Here is a 17,904-nt window from a genome sequence, read left to right on the forward strand (position 1 = left end):
CAAAAAAATACAAAGTTGATAAAAACTTCTGATTTTCGTTTCATTTCCCCTAATGTTAGGGTGCTCAACATCCATATGCTTGTTAATGTAAAAATACTCCCTCGGGCCATTTTCAATTTATAATAAAGTCCAATCGACATAATCATTATCATTAATCATAAAGTTCAAGTTTCAGGTCATATGATCAAGGTCTTAGGTCTTTTACGATCGCCAAGATTTGGCCATGTTGTATTATCATCATTGAATCTCATCAAGTTTCTGATAAGGCAAAACTTTGAGAGTTCATATAGGTATTCAACTATCACTGATCATTGTGCAGGAGTTTCAGGTTTAAGTTCTGGTCAATGAACTTTGACTGTACTGTGGTATCAACATCAAAAACTTTACTTAGGTTTATTAATTTTCAAGTTAATTATATATCATGTCACAAGGTGAAGGTTAAGGGTCTTTTGAGGTAAAAAAACTTCTCAGGATTCTATTATTAAATGAATGGGTTTTTCATGAAAGTCCCACATTGAGTCTACATTAAAACATGGAATTTTACCTTGTATCCTTAAAGTTCAGTTGTATCTAATAGAAGGCCAGGATTATGTCAATTTGCCAAATAAACTTTAGAGTTATAATTATTATCTTTAACAGCTTTCTTTTAAAGGTCAAGTCCAACCCCGATAAATGTTGATTTGAATAAATAAAGAAAAATCATACTAGCATAATGCTGAAAATTTCATGTAAAAGAAGAAAGTTGTGGCATTTTAAATTTTGCTTATTTTTCACATAACAGTACAACTCAGTAATACGCAAATGAGACAGTCGATGATGTCCCTCACTATTTCTTTTGTTTTTATTGTTTTAATTATACAATATTTCATTTTATACAGATTTGACAATAAGGGCCAACTTGACTGAACCATATAGTATTAAACAATGCTAATTACATGTGTTCATGGAGGAATAAAACTTTGTATTAGACATGAGAATGAGGAGAAAATAGGAAAAATTCATATTTCACATAATAAAATGCAAAAGACATAGTGAGTGGATGACATCATCAGTCTTCTCATTTGCATACCGACCAGAAAATGCAAGTATCTGTTTTTTTGTGAAATTAAGCGAAATATAAAATATAACTTTCATGTTTTACATCCGATTTTGATGAAATTTTCAGTGTTGTGTTTGTTGGATTTTTCTCTTTTTATTAAACTTAATTTTGTGTTGGGGTGGACTTGTCCTTTAAAATAAATACATTTTAACATTTATAGCAAGTTCTTCATGTAAACATGCTCAAAGCATTTTCCAATATAGCTTAACATTGTGGGGGCGTCGTGGTCTAGTGGTTAAGCCTCTTTCTTTCAATCTGAGGGACATGGGTTCGATTCCCAGCCGGGGTGTGTTTTCCTTTTAAAGCAAGAAAATTATCCATATTGTACTGCAACCCAGGTGAGGTAAATGGATACTTGAAGGAAGTTGTGAGCACCGGATGCGGTAGACTAGCTTAGCCAGGGTAATAAAGTAGCACTATACAAATCCTAGGCTATATTAGTTCATTTATTATCATAAAAATGAATAATTCTACTCTTCAAGTGCTTACAATATATTAAGTGGGTGTTATACATAAAATTCAAAAAAATATTGTACAGAAGGACATGAACTGATTTTGAATACTGGGACCAGTGAAACTTGTGCACTGTTTACCCAAGTTGGGGATAGAAAAGGGTATGGAAAAACCCAGCATGAAATGTATTGTGGTGTCAAGTTATTAATTGACAAGTAAACAAAGCAATTTTTCTATGATACTGTTTTTGACCAGTAGCAAGTGAAGCTCTTTGAAGAAAGGAAACATGATCATACTTTCTGGCTGTTGTAATGATACCGACTGCTCGGTTCTGAATGTGCTGTTTTGACTATATCTAGGCGCCTGAACCCCAGTGATTGAACAGCATGATGGCAAGCATCATACGTCAATATCTTTCCGGCCATTATATAGTATCATGGTAGCTCCATGTTTGTATAAATGGGAGTTTTAGGTTTTAGAAAGCGAATTTACTTGCTTACTCGTTAATGACGAATTAAGTTCAACACCTAGAATTCTTACAGATTCAGCAGGTTCAGAATTACCAATTAACAAATGATCATGGGCAGGTAAATAGTGTCTATGTCTAGGACTTTTTGTTCATTCAAGAGTAGGCTTAACTTTATTTCTTATCATTGATACATTAATTTCCTGAATACAATAGCATTGTGAAAACTAGTTGGAGATTTGGGAACTAAAGAAATCAAATTCAACATTATTCTGCCTCAAAGTGTCCCCAAGTGGTAATAAATACAGAGAAAAAACTATAGGTCCCAGTACAAAACCCTGAGGAACGCCATATTCAAACCCATTACCCATTTTTAATTACTACCGACCGCCATTCGTTTTAAAGGCAAGGTCAGTGTGTCAAATGTAAATGGGCCCTGTTGTACAAAGAGTTACGATTGATCCGATCAATTGTAACTCTGGAAATTCATCAGTGTCATAATTTTTTCTATGAAAAATTTGCACAATGTCCTTTGTAAACAAAGGAAATCACACAAAATTGTTAAGAAATTAATGACTTTACAGATATACATTCATATCTAGAAATCTTTTTGAACAAACATGCATTTCATATGCTGATTTTGCTGGTTTTTCATAGTTGCGATTGATCGGATTAATCACAACTCTTTGTACAACAGGGCCCCAATTTTTATTTCTTGTCTCTAAAACCCCCAAATAAATATTTTGAACATCTCTCTATCAAAATGGAATCATTTGTGACCCTTAAATTGGCAGCCACCTTGGAGTTAGAAGTCGGGGGTAATTCAATTCAGCAAATAGTTGTCGCATGTCAAGTTCTTAAAAACTTTACCCCTAAATCATTATTTCTGTCAGATTTCTAGGCCAAATTGCCCAAAATATTCTCAAAATTGTCTCTAGCTGAATTCTCCCAAATTTCACAAACCCTTAGAAAAATTGGCAGGAGCTGTCGCACGGATGGTTTTGCACTTGTTCCCATTTTGTGTTCGAAAGCTTCTTCAGGATGCTGTTCCTTGCTCCAACTTTAGCCTTTGTCTTGGCAACATGTTCTTTGTAGGTAAGGGAACTGTCTAGGGTGATGTCAAGGTAGATTGGCTTACTGGTGTGTTCCAACCATTTTCTATACCATCTGACCCTTAGTTACTGGTCTGCATCTCTGTTTTTTAGGTGGAAAGCACTGACTCAGTGGGTTTTCTATGGATTTGCCCAGAGATGATTTGCAGCGTAGTAAGGAGTCAGGCCTACCAGAGCATCGCTGAGTGCTTTTTCATCTCTTCAAAGGACTGTTTGTGTGAAGTAATGCAAATGTCATCAGCGGAAAGGTAGCTCTCATTATTTGGATTGGTTGGTCATTTGTGTAGATGATAAAGAGTAGGACGATGATGCTTCCTTGTGGGAGACCTTTTGTGTGTCAGCCATCTGCTACGGGAACCACTGAGATTCCCAAAACTGTTGATTTGAGAGCATGTTCTGAATTGTCTGTCAGGCCATGGATAGGTCCATGGTCATCTCAAAGACTTTCCTTGTGAGTATTCAATGATTGTGTCATAAGCTTCAATGAGGTCAACAAAGGCTGCTCTTTTTATCAACCCTTCCTCGAAGCAATCTTCAATGTACTGTGTCAGATTCAGCAGTTAACTAGAACAAGACTTTCCAGGCCTAAATCCTGCTTGTTCTGGAATAAGGAGCTCATCCACCAAGGGAGCAATGTGGTGGAGGAGCCTTTCAAAGATCTTGTATGACAAAGCAGAGATATTGGCCTGTAGCTCTTTGGGCTGGCTGGTGTTTTGCCTGGCTTGAGTAAGGCAACTACCCTTGATTTCCTCCATAAGTTTGGCATTGTGCTTTCACTCAAGACAGTAGTTTAGCATGCCAAGCCGCCGTTGGAGTGCAACAGGTCCAAGATGTCCCATCTGTTCACAGATCGAGGACATCGTCCAATCCAGCTGCCTTGCTGATCTTCATTGCTGTGATAGCATTGCACAAGTTGTTCATGCTGAAAGTTCTTTTGAATTCAGATGACTCTTGGCAGGCTATTCCCAAACTTTGAGGATGGAACTTCGCGGGTTGCCTTGGCTGTTCACTAGAAGCTGGCTGGCCACTTGGCCGGCGGTAACTTGGGACCTGCATGTAGATTGGGACTTTGTAGAGTCATTCCCAAGGATCCAAATCTGGTGTTTCTGCTGGCCCTGAGTATAGCTTGTATGGCATCCCTGTGGAATATTCTTCCTTGATGATTTCTTCAGCAGCTCTGAAAATGTGTCGTAATGAGTAGGGAGTGCAGGGAGGTTCTGAAGATATGTATTCAGACAGGCGATTTGACATCAGACATCAGGCAATTTGCAACATTGATATTTATCATATGAAATTAAATTAATTAACCACTATCAAAGCAACAGCAACAAGCATATCAATGTCTAGCAACCTACATGTATACTATGGCGGAAATGAAAGAATAATCAGACATATCTTTATTAAAATGTTATTTTCTGGTGTAAATGGAGCCGTTACCATGACAATAGGCCATTTGCATCATTGATAGTTATTGATAAAATCAAGCGTTGCTAAGGAATTATCCATTTTATCATTCTAATTAATTAATGCAGAATACTTACCGGAATTTTGCTTTAAAAATTAAATTAATGGGTCAAGCCTTTCGCATGTATATTAGTTCGTTTTTACTGTACATCCACCATTACCTTTTTTCAACAGGTTATTTTTTACCAAATAAGTTGGTATTTGGTTGCCATGGCAATGGTCTGAGATGGTACTTACATAATTACCAATTTTTAGCAAACTAAACTTAGTGGAAATTTAAGGATAAAAAGTGACTCTACATGATTTTATCAAAATTTGTACTTTTCTGAGAAAAATAAGATGTTACCATGGCAACGGGCCATTTGCAACATTGATATATATTCTTAAATTCAAGCATTGTCAAGGCAACATCAATTCCTATCATTCCAATAATCTCATGCATATCACTTATGTAGTTTTTGTTGTAAATGAGTGGGAAAACCCCAACACATGTAGATTAAGTAGCTTTTATTGTCTTTCCTGCCATTATCTTTTTTTCCATGTTATTTTCTTTTTTTACCAAATTAGGTATTATTTGGTTACCATGGCAACGGAATGAAAGTGTATTTATACATTTAGCAAAATCACTCCCTATGTTTAACACCCTAATCGCAGGGAAAAAGAAAAAAAAACAGATTATACAACTTTTAAATAATTTTTTTACTTTTCTGGAGGAAAAATGAGCCGTTACCATGGCAACAGGCTAATTGGAACTATTTTGATGATCTTAAATATTTCTGAATTTTATTTGTATTTAATCGGAACCTTGAATTCAATCTCTTGGCTAATTAATATCATGTTTATCTACCAATTACATGGAATACATGTTATTTTTGAGAAATTAATCGGTTGCCATGGCAACGGTCGAAGACGGCATTTATAAATTTGGCAACAAGCAGATTCGTATTCAGCACCCTAAAAATAGGAGAAATAGCACAAAAAATCAGATTCTACAGAAAATTTTTGGAATTCTTACTACTTGCCGCCTACTAGTAGTAAAATAACGAGAAATCGTCATTACGGTGTAGCGTTAATTTCGGTGAAAGTTACGTAATCTTCGCACACCGAATTCGCATAGCGGCAGCATGGTCGAGTGATTTTTGTAGCCTGTTATTAGTCGTTTCGCGCGTATTTGACACACAAGCTTGCACCGTGCAATGATGCACACAGCACCCACGCTCTTGACCGAAGAGACGACCCAACATGCCCAATGAACTTACACACAAACTAAGGCCTATACCTCGGCTATCTTTCCTTGTATGCACACGTTAATGCACACACCAAACCCCATCTCCCTGGTATACACATGATACATGTAATGATAAGACAGGATTGAGATGAATGAGGGAAATTGTTCTCTGACCATCGACGTGATCATTGTGAATGTAGGCCTACCGTACATGCACGCTAACTGACCACGGGACCATACAGCCAGTACCAAATTATTCACCGTTTCCCCTTTTCTGCACTTAACAGTCATAAGCCAGAGGAAAAAATAAGGGATATTAATGATTCATGCGATATTGGACAAGTCATGTAAGTTTTATAATTTCATCATGTTCATCTGTTTTGTAATTGACGATCCTGATCCTTCACTGTGTCGGTGAACTGCATCAAGGACTCATCATTTTTAAATAGTTTTTACTGGTTTTTATTGTACATGTCAATCTTATGTTCCCCGTTGCTATCACCTATGAATATTAATACTATAACGAACCTTCAAGTACGACGTTGTGTGCATATTGATCAGTACACTACGTGTAGAATGAAAGTTTACATATCGGATACAAAAGTTTACGTGAATGACGGCTGTCATAAACGCCTATCAGTCGTTTTATTCAGCTCGGCAAAACTGATGTACAGTTTCTTTTGGTAATTTATAACAAAATGCCACGGTAAAAAAAAAATCGGCGCGGATAGATCGAATGCTAATAAAGTTGAAAAACAAAGTATCGTACTTTGCAGAAATCCTTTTGTTTTGGGACAAATCGCCGGGAAGGGAAAGAAGGGGGAAGAGCTCGTGGAATCGTTCGCTCTCGCTCGTTTCTCATAGGTTTTGCGTGCAAATCTCCGTGAACCGCTGGCAATGTGCAGCGCTCTCGCTGTTATCGATTCACTGTGGTGACCTCATTTTATTACATGTTTGCGTAATGACGATTTCGCGTGATTTTACTACACTGTCCAGGGGGTAACTAAATTCTCCCCGAGATCTTATTCGAGGTCTCAATGAGCTCCTTTGCTTGAGGTTGAAAACGTCAATCATATATACTTAGATCTTTATTGCGATGTTAGATTTAATGAATAATATTACCATATATTACATTTATAGGAATTCCACTTAGCAGAATTTTTCAAATGTAAAGCAACAAGTTATTGTTCGTCAACTAGAATATATTTTAATATATCAGTAATCATTTTCCCAATCTAAAGAGCTTATTTTGACTATTACTTCCATTACCCATAAGCCTACCCATATCTTTCCAGTGCCAATTCAAGAAGGACTATCATGCTGATAGCTTAATAATAATAATATGTTACCAAGGGTAGCCACTTCAGTTCCTATAACTGTTCTCCCAGCGGCCCCTGCTATTTTATTACCCTGCAAAGCTATTCAGGTGCACATAGCTTTTTGGGGAATTACTTCTTGCCGGTACCCATTTACCTCACCTGGGTCGAGTGCAGCACTCTGGATGAATTCCTTGCTATGGCTGGGATTTGAACCTACGACCCTCTGTTTCAAATTCCGGAGACTAATCCACTGGGCCATGAACATGAACTTGAACGTTATTTGCAAATTTCTTCCCCTTAAATATATTGTTTTTTGCGTAGTTTTTAATACTGTGATTTGTACCAATATCCATGAATGTTACGTAAGAGCTCCTTACCACATGACCTGTATGATCAACTAGAACATAAGGAATGACGATAAGATTGGCAGGTTTCATATTCTTCTTTCACCTAAGTTAAAATATTATACATACATGTAGAAGAGGATCATTGGCCATAGCGCCACATTCACGTTGAATAATTCAAAATAGCAATTTTTCGTACTATATGATTAAGAAAAAACATGTTGAAACATAAAAAAGGGAGGTAGATGATAAAAGCATTTCCACGCACAAGTGAAGTACATTACATGATATAGAACAGATTGGGTTTCTCACAATGCTCATCCTTGTTTATTTTTCGTACTATAGGCACAAAATAGATCCCATTATCTGATTGAGGTTTTCACTGTCAGTGCAAATTTACATTTTCCTGAACGATGATCAAATACCATTAAGAAATTCCTCTCCCGTGAAATGGTATCACGATCACTATCTTATCTTTTTCCTTCTCTTATGCAAAAAACTGCTTTTAGAGTAAGCATCGGTTATGGGATTTAATGCGTGAAATTATTTCCTGAAAATTCTATTTACTTAAAACAAAAGTACGACCCTCCCAGGCCAATAGAGCAAATATCCCTGCGTTCACCAAGGCGATATTATCCCTAAACCTCACTAAATGTTCTTGACATTCTTGCATGGTAATCATAAGACGTTTTATAGTTAATTATCTAGCAAATATTATTTCCACCATGTCAGGGGCCCGTCTTACAAAGAGTTGCGATTGATCCGATCAATCGCAACTATGGAAACCCAGCAAAGTCAATATATAAAATGCATGTTTGGTCAAAAGTATTTTTAGATATGAATGTCTAACCATAAATTCACTAATTTCTTGACAATTTGGTGTGTTCTCCTTTACTTACAAAGGACATTTTTCATATTTCCCTGTAGAAAAAATTATGATACTGATTGATTTCGATAGAGTTACGATTGATTGGATCAATGGTAACTCTTTGTAGGACGGTGCCCTGATGTCATATTAGACACAATTTCGTGCCTAAAATCATAATAAATTCCAATGTAGACTGAGTAGGTTCGTAGACGTGTATTAAAATAATTGCACATGCATGGATAAATATGTGTTGATTTTACAAAATCAACAAGATTAGAGTGAAAATTTGACTCGTATGTCGTGTTGACTTTTTTCAAAGTAATTTCAAGCATCATCTTACCCTTTTATTTTTTTTAAATCCTAACCGTTAAACTAAATTTAACAACTAAGGGGCAATGGTTAGGAACAACTACAATAAGATTTTATGTTAAATTTTATTAGTCGTGTCCTGTATTCTGTGTCATTTCATTTTGTAGAAGCCCAAACGAGCGTAAATACTCCCACGGCGCTGCTAAATGCCCAGTTATTATCCAAAACATAGTCAGTTTTGGGCTTCTCCTCCCTGGTAACATTGTTATAACGGCCATGGGGACATGCTTGCTTCCTTTCTGTGCATAAACAACCGCCTTCATGTACTACTACAGATCTCATTACTTCTGCCTTAAAAGTGTGTGCTCACCTGTTGAACTGGTTAAAGAAATAGACGGTTCGTTGAGTGATAGTCGCTGGGGGTCCCACAAGGGTGTCCCATGTCACCAATAACACTTGTACTTGGTAATTAGATCCACTTCAATGGGGGAAGCAACACGACTATCATCGAACTTAAGATACCTCTCACCTAGATTCTTTACAGTAATTTATTTGTAACCATAGCATGCTTGTCCCCTGTGTTTTCTGGATGACCATTGACATGATTGAAACAAGGAAGGGCACAGGAGGAGGAGGAAGGAGAATGTGGTTCCTGTTTAAAGGTTTAAAGATCTCAACATTCTTGTCTTCATTGACAGGTTCATGCAGTGTTAATGGAGCTGCATATTAACTCATCCGTTTTATACATGTTCGTACAATATAAATAAATATTTGCATGTACATGAACAATCTAAACATCAAAAACATTATCTAAGTTGCAGATTAATAAATCATCATAAGTCATCCTATAGCACACCATGTCCTTTTTGCAGTGATATAAGCATTACATACCAGTGTTTTATTAGGAGGGTTTACCTGTTGAAAGCATTAATGTGGTATCAGATAGGGCGTTTTTAATTTGACAGAGAAATCTTTAATGAGTTAAATTTATTTTTTGTGGGTAAATATTTGTTTGTGTATTTGTTATGACAGTATGAAGCCATACGATTTTACCGTGCGTGTGTTAAACTGTCTAGTGAGTGCGCATGAAAGAAACGATGCACAGCAGTTTTAATTATTATTCTACCTTGAAGAGTAATTCCTTTCAGCAGCTTCAAAGCTGTATATGATTGTTTATCATTTCTATTATTACTTTTCTTCACTTTTGTCTTTTAATTATGAAAATGCCATCATATCCTCATCAGTACACCTAGACACTTCGTAAAAAGTTTAGTATAACAATTGATCACGAAGCTCCATTCCAGATCTAACTAACCGATGTTATAATGTGTTCCGGTTTTGATTGGGATAGAAAAATCTATCTATATGATTATGAATATCGGGCTTTGATTTCATATTCGTTCGTTTCGTTTTATCAATCAAATGGTTTTTCCAATATATTCAAAAGCTTTTTTAAGCTTATGCTTTGCTCATTCGGGGTTTCAGGGACTTATTCTCGTAAATAGTATTTTGACATCAATTCGTAGACATAAAATTTTACTACAAAAGCTTCTCCATCGGACTTGTGATATTATGATTGTTAGATATTTTCAACAATACTTCAATGTGTATTTGATGTACTTGAATAATGTCACTATTTCAGTACAAGATTAGCTTGTCTGCATAAGCTGTTATTATTTTATTTCAATATGCTATTATTTTATTGCATGATATCGATTTACATTACAGGTTACATATAATACGCTCACAAGGCAGGTTGCTTCCTCCCTCCGTTTACGTGCTTTTACTCAAAACCTGTAGACAGTTAAAATGACATCTGCGGAGGTTCATTGGCTGTCTTCTTTTCATCCACACCTCATATTTTCAGGTCTTTCGTTTAAAAGCATCTTCAGTTTAACCCCTATTTGGGCAGCATTAAGTCATGTAAAAGGAGAGATGAACTAAGAAGTGAAGATGACTTTTACATGTAGTCAGAAAGAGAGAGCAAGGCAATAAACTAGACAAATTCGCGTGTCCTGCTTTAACACAAATCAAATTTTCAGGCTTTCATCAAATATAAATTGAGTCTATGAGGGAGTGGTTTGCTGAAGTGGAAAATACAAAATATCAAACCTGTCAGATGAAACGTAGCGTATAAAGCAAAATCAAAGACATAACAGACCTTATTTTTATTGAGTTGCCGCCAACGTTCATGTCCCATTGGCAAAAAGGTGAGTTATGAATTGATCTCGTTTCTTCGGCATTATTTCAGCAGAGATTTTTGACGCGCGTGCCTATTTGATTTCCCACTTGTGACAGAACTCTGCTTTATTCTCACGCAGACGATGTAAATGTAATTAAACTTCCCAACGGAGTAACTGTGCAGGTAATTGTAGGAGACTCTACCATTGAATTGTAGGTCATACCAGGTTGTATGTTATCATTTTGTGAGGTACCGAAGACACAAAATCGCCAAATTCAAATGGAACATACTTGACACAGTTTTGTCACGTTTCTACTTCATTGCCTACCTATCCTGATTTAGGGGAGTCTATGACGAATAATCAGAGGACTTGTAAAGGTGAATGGTGTAAAGGAGACCTCTTGGCATCATGTAATGAATTTGAGAGGATATGGTTGTTCAGAGGGTGAAGGACTTAATATATCGTTCTTATTTACACCCTCTGTATGATGAGCAAGTCGATTTATTTTCAATTGATCCAATGCCGATTCGTCCAAATACCAACTCGTCCACCGTCATTCGATCTACCATCAATTCGTCCACTATCCACATGCTGTTTAATTTGCCATTTCGTCCACTCATAAGTTCGTCTCATAAACGAAATGTTGATGGGCGGAATGGCATTAGACTAAAAGAAGGTAGACCATATGATCAGTGGACGAGTAAGTAATAGACGAGATGGCAATTTACTGTTAGATTCTGATGGTTTAAGATGGCATGCAAATCGATGAGGAGTCACGCATGATAATGTCTGTAAGATGCAATAATGATAACATGATAATAATCGTTGCAAAGATGCAAAGATACACTTTATAATGTGTCACAATATGTTCCTCCGTATATCCATTGGAATACTTAAATTCAGATCATTGTGATTTTGCTTATGTTTCAAACATGTCAAAATAATTCCTAGTCTAAGCATAAGCATCAGGAACCCTTTTAGACACATATAGACATGTATGACGTACTATAGAATGGCCATGATGCTTTGGATGTCTTGCATGTGTGTAAGATATTTCCTTTTGTCGTTCAAGTCATGTGCAGTGATGTTGATATAAACCTAAAAGAGAAGACCTTAAATCCTTTCTTAAATAAATAATGAAATGCTGACCGAAGACGTGATAAAACTTGAGCCGCCTGAAATCCGTTGAACAAGCACTTGCATTAGTTTGGTGCAGGAAATGAGGGGGGAAATAATTTACATTGGCTATTCTAACGATTGTTCGATTTCTCTTATTTTCCTAACATCCATAAAAAGTAGTCTTTAATTGATTTTTTTTTCTTAGCACAATATTGTTTATTGGTTCCTGGGGGTTGCCCCTTGGAAAATGAAAATTTGTGAGGACCATCTTGTACTTCATAACTCGTCTTATTCTTTTACTTGCTTGCCCCACTCCCACTCTCTTTAATGACCATGCCCCCCCCCCCCCTTCTGTTGGATTTCCTCATTTATTTTTAATTTCTCTCTTTCCTAGTCAGATTTTGTGATCTCTTGAATGTTTTTTTATGAAAAAGGGCCTGATTCAAAATTGAACCCCAGAAAAGAATTGTCTGTGCTTTAAATAGATGAAACATGCTTTATACAATAGGAATCTGTCTCAAACAAAAGGGTATCATCTTTACAGAATTGTTCGCTGTGTGAAACATGACAATATCAAGAGGTCCCGAGTTTGGACCCAAACTGGCAAATCATTAAATGTAAATATAATAATAGACATAAAGATCTGTGACCCGGCAATTGCTATACCGAACGATTATATGTGTTATTACAAAAGATTTAATTTTGCAAACCTTACCATCTTTGTTAAGATTTTTCTAAGAATATGAAAATGAGCAGACTGAAATGGCTTTCATATCCTCGAAAAATGCATTCATATTTTTTAAGCGTCTCAAAATATCATAATTTCAATATCACTTCCCGTGATTCATAATTTCGGCCTGTTTTTACATATTATTAGGCATAGAAGGGTTGCAAGCTAAATGACAATAAATAATGGTTGTGTATATCTAAATATATTTTCTTTACCCAGCATGTATACGTAACACAGAATTTGTACTCTTAACCCTGAACTAATATAATTTTTGGGGCTAAGCCGTAGATTCGCAGAAAATAAATTATTTTTGCCATACACAGCAAAAACTGTGGTGTTAACCGGTGTACATAGAGGACCACGCCAGTTATTTTACACCAGTGTTAAAGTTGTGGTGTTATTTTTACAACACCTTTTGTTGTTACATTTACGCTCTTTGATGTTATGCTTAATCTCTAGGGTGTAATTTTAACACCTCAGGGTGTGGTCCTCTATAAACACCAATTGGTGTCAGTTTTAACATCGCAGTTTTTACAGTGTAGCATGGTCAAATGGGTCTAGGTAACGGACCAACCGTCTTTGTGCTAAGCGTATACATTGGTCTACATTGATGGTGTTTTAAAGCAATATAAATAGGTGTTGGATTACTATTTTCACCTCAAATGGTAGCTAGACGAATGAAAGAAGTAAGTTGAATCTCAGATTCAATTTACTAGCAAATGATATTTTTAGGGTGATGGAAATAAAGATTAACATTATATACAGAAAACATACTAATAGAACGCTTTTTGTTCACACTAGTGTATGACAATTTCTTTTTACTTTTGAACATAAGATTCAGACATGGGCCCTGTAAAGCATGAGTAATGGTCAAGCAACAAAAAAAATCTAGAGACCAATTAAGGTCATTCTTGGGTGGGCATCTGATTTGAATGATTGACCAGTAGTAACCATTAAAATGCGTTGCTTGAGACCTGATGGAGAGTCTTTGCATAAAAGGTGTCTGGATGTAAGCTCGATATATCGACATTATTTTATCGTTGAATAGCTTGTTCTCTGGTCGCGTGCGAAATGGTTTGATTGATATCGATTCAAGGGGTTGTTCGTGGTTATGATTACCATTTGGAACAAATACTGTGCGAATACGTGAAGACCTATATTTGTATATCACTCTCTCTTGAGCCTTCTCTTTCGGTATACGGACTTCATTGATATTAGGATCGAATTAAAACCATGATAACCGTGATACCGCTTGGCTTCAGGAGCTTCAGTCCAAAGTCGGTACTCGTTGCAAGTGTACCTTACTTTTATTACCCCTCTATCCTTCTGCCTCCCCCTCTCTCTCTATCTGTCTACTTATCTATCTATCTATTTATCTATCATCTATGTATATGTATCCATATATCTGTCCCATATTCATGTAAGTATATACACACACTCTCAGACATATTCGCATCTCAGTCCTAAAAGCAAAGGGTTTTGGAGTATCTACGAAATATGTTGAACATATCTTTCATTATGATATTTTCTTCATTGTTTAATTACAGCATTCCATCTGATACAAACATATTTTAGGGGTAATTCCCCTCTCAGCCAATTAAGCCTGATGGTTAGTTCTCGTGGCATTCCATTGTGGCACTCCGCTCGTGATAAGCTGCTGCACTGCGTACGCTGTGAATCGTTGGATAGCAATCATGATCATCATATTATTAGACAGCTAGATAATTTTAAGCAAAGGAATTTCAACAATAATTTCATAATTATGTAACCAAAACGAAATATTCAACATATGGATTAAATGAATAAATTGAATTCATTGGGACCTCATCATTGGTATCTGGCACTAGTTTGTAAAAAAGAAAGAAAAAAAATAATATATATATATATATGTATACTTTGCTTGATGAACGTTTGAAGGGGAAATAAGGTTAATCAAAAAAAAATTATTACCGGTACACTGGAATTACACTGAATAAATTGAAGTAATGATTCCATGATACTTGTTGATTCACTCTATATGTATATTATGTATTCTACTTTTACTTTAATATATTTTATATACATTGAATGGCTATAATGTTGAGTTATTTGTTAAACTGGAGGGCGCCTTTTGAAAGCAGTTTTGCTTAACTGAGCAAACCTACCCTGCAATATAGAATAAAGAAAACAAATAAATAAATAAAATGAGTAAATAAATGAATAAATAAATAGGTATATAAATAAATAAATAAATAGATAATTAAATAAATAAATGAAAGTTCGGGACAGAGCTCCTTATATGTCATCATGCAATGTACTTAACTGTATCATTCGAAGTCCCTGTAGTTGCACACTGCATGGATACCGGACAAAATCTTTGAATCCAGAGTTCAAGATCCTCGCTGTGGTTACTTGTAGTATTCGATATTCACTTAATTTCTTTCTTTTTTTTTCTTTCTTTTGTTGATACCTTCTTCAGGTTACCGTCCAAGCTACCTGTGTTACCCTTACTGCTATGTCTGTTGATCGATACATATTAATCGTTCATGCAGTCAAATCACGTACTACGAGAACTACTAACAAGGCTGTGTTTATCAACGTTTCCATATGGCTCGGTGAGTATCTTAGTATAACGTTTGAAAATATATTACACTTTCAAGTGAAATGTTCTTAGAGGTTGTTTCAAAGAATATAATTACAACATGAGCAATAGAAATATAGCGTAATTGAAGGCCAGACGAATATCAAACATAAAGAGGTAATTATCATGTGCCATCATATTTCATATATAATATTCGACAAATAGCCAACAAAGGGATGGATATGAATTACTTTATTTCGTGCGATGCGAGGTATTTTTTGTTGTTGAAAATTTCATCAAAATCAGGTAACAAATAACGAAGTTATTGAATTTTAGAGATTTGCTTTATTCCGTGTCTTCATGAATATTCATTACGTGGTCTGATGATGTCACATCCCCACTTTACTTTTTGTCTCACGTTATTGTATGAAATCATAATTGTTTCAATTTTTCAGAAATGTGTAAATGTTGTGTCTCCATTGTGAGTAAATAAGTTGCATCAAAAATATATATTGCACCTAATCACTTGTCTCTTCAATTGCTGTAGTTCTTGGTAGAAAATGATTGAATAAACCTAATTTCATATAACAAAATACAAAAGAGCAAGTGGGGATATAGTAAATTGCCGAAAATTTGTTAACAGATTATAAGTGGGGGTATGATATGATATGATCTGATCAGCACACCTAATGAATATTCATAAAGACATGCATATACCTGTTTCACCGGAATGATACAAATCTTTAGAATTCATTAACCATGATAACTTTGTTATTTGTAATCCGATTTTGATTAAATTTTCAGCATTTTGCTCTGTAAATTTGACTCTATTTATTGAGATACAAATATCTTCTGCCCGGAGCGTCCCTTTAATTGAGCTAATGTACTTACTTTTCCAATTATGGGGGATACAAAACATGACTATAACTTGAGCGCCAAATATTCCAGATTCCGTCAAAATATTGTTATAATGGCACCGTAAAACCTCATATAAGATTTAGACATGAAATATTATGCATAAGGTCGAGGAGATTTCGCCACAGGTTTAACCAAGAACAAGGCTATGAATGGGAAGGTAGAGTGAAGAAAAGATGTAGAGAAGTAAAAATGAAATAAATTAAGAGGGGAATGAAAGGTGAGAAAGAAAATATAATATCCACCAACACATCCAACACGCCATCACTCCGACGCACATAAGCATACTACATGTCATTTATTCATACACTAATGTGTATGTTTTTGTAACATGAATGTTGCTTATTTCAAAACTTTGAGGATAGCTTCATGTATATATATAAATAGACGAAAGTAGGGGGAGGAACTCAAAATGAAAGCATTTGTCTTTCAAAATTCTTTTGATTTTGCAATTTTCCTTCACTCTATCGAGTGGTACGATACCACAGGGGAAGTGTTTATTAAGGGTACATAAAGGCAGATCCTCGAGCAAGCACACACTGCGTCATAAAAAATAACATCTAGTCTTCAGGAACAGGTGAATAGTTTTCTTATTCCACCCGTTCAGTCTTCCGTTCTACCCTTCCTTAAATCGCAAGGATATCATCGTAATCAGGAGCGCGATGATAACTGCAATAGACTATAGTCTATATTTTCTTGGTTCCATGATTTAAAATGTGACATCCCGTCATGTAAGAGGAATAATTGGCAGGATGCCATTATGTTAAAAGACTAGATTGTTCTCGTATTCCATCGAGATTTTAATTGCAAATGATGCAAACCCTCGATAATGCCTCACTCACTGTTCAAGTACCTATATCACGAGTCAAAACACGGTGAAATATGGACGAGAACCCTGAAGCCTCAAATCATTACCTTACAACTCGACAGACGTTTCAGACGCCATGAATGATTTATGCAATTACACTCTAACTTAAGCAATTGCACCGAAATTATTTTGCATAATGGCCAAGATTACGCTGCTATTGGCAATTTATAGCTTTGAAAACGTTATTTCTTTTTATATAAAAAATGCATCAAAATTTGCTTTCTCAAAGTCAAATACGGGATTCTTACGCACAAGAAATCTTGCACTCCCTAACAAACACACGCATTTTCAAATTGAATATGCCGTAATGTTCAGATAATGACACGAAATTTTATCAAGGGAATATATTATTATCTATCAAGCGAATAAAAAAGACATTGAAAATTGTCAATAGCATTATGAAAGAACGCACTCTTCCAAACCGTCTCGTATGATTCTGGTGTATTTTTAACTAAAATGATATGTATAATTGAAGAATAACATCATTTAATTTCTTTATAATTTCAAAGTTGCTCTTGTGAAATGAGTCGATTTGTCATTCTATTCTTTTTTAAGATTGCGTTCGTTAAACTTTGTCTACAACTAGATATAAATCTACAAGAAATTGCTAGACTTCTATTCACCCTTCCTGCTGTCAGCGATTAGAGCAACCACCTGGAAGCATAATACTCATGAGAAAGCATTTAACAAAACATTCGATTAATAATGGAAGAATAACATCGTCCGTCGTTTGGATTAAAGATAATGTCCCATGAGTGCGTGTACTCGTGGTAGGTGAGAAAAACAAAGGGAACACATATTTTTTACCCAGCTGATGTTACTAAATGCCTAAAGTCAGTGCGCTAGGCCTAAATCGATGATTACTCA

At 35.6% G+C, this 17,904-nt stretch overlaps 1 protein-coding gene across 1 annotated transcript in view; it reads left to right on the forward strand.

The window, feature by feature from the left end:
* The window catches only part of LOC121415482 (G-protein coupled receptor 54-like), a 38,385-nt gene that overhangs the window by 17,022 nt on the left and 3,459 nt on the right, over nt 1-17,904 (forward strand). Inside the window, exon 2 of the mRNA XM_041608683.1 lies at nt 15,153-15,288. Within this exon, the coding sequence (XP_041464617.1) occupies nt 15,153-15,288 (136 nt within the window). The remainder of the gene's footprint in view (nt 1-15,152; nt 15,289-17,904) is intronic.

This window comes from Lytechinus variegatus, chromosome 5 (assembly GCF_018143015.1).
Source record: "Lytechinus variegatus isolate NC3 chromosome 5, Lvar_3.0, whole genome shotgun sequence".
In the NCBI taxonomy this organism is placed as follows: Eukaryota; Metazoa; Echinodermata; class Echinoidea; order Temnopleuroida; family Toxopneustidae; genus Lytechinus; species Lytechinus variegatus.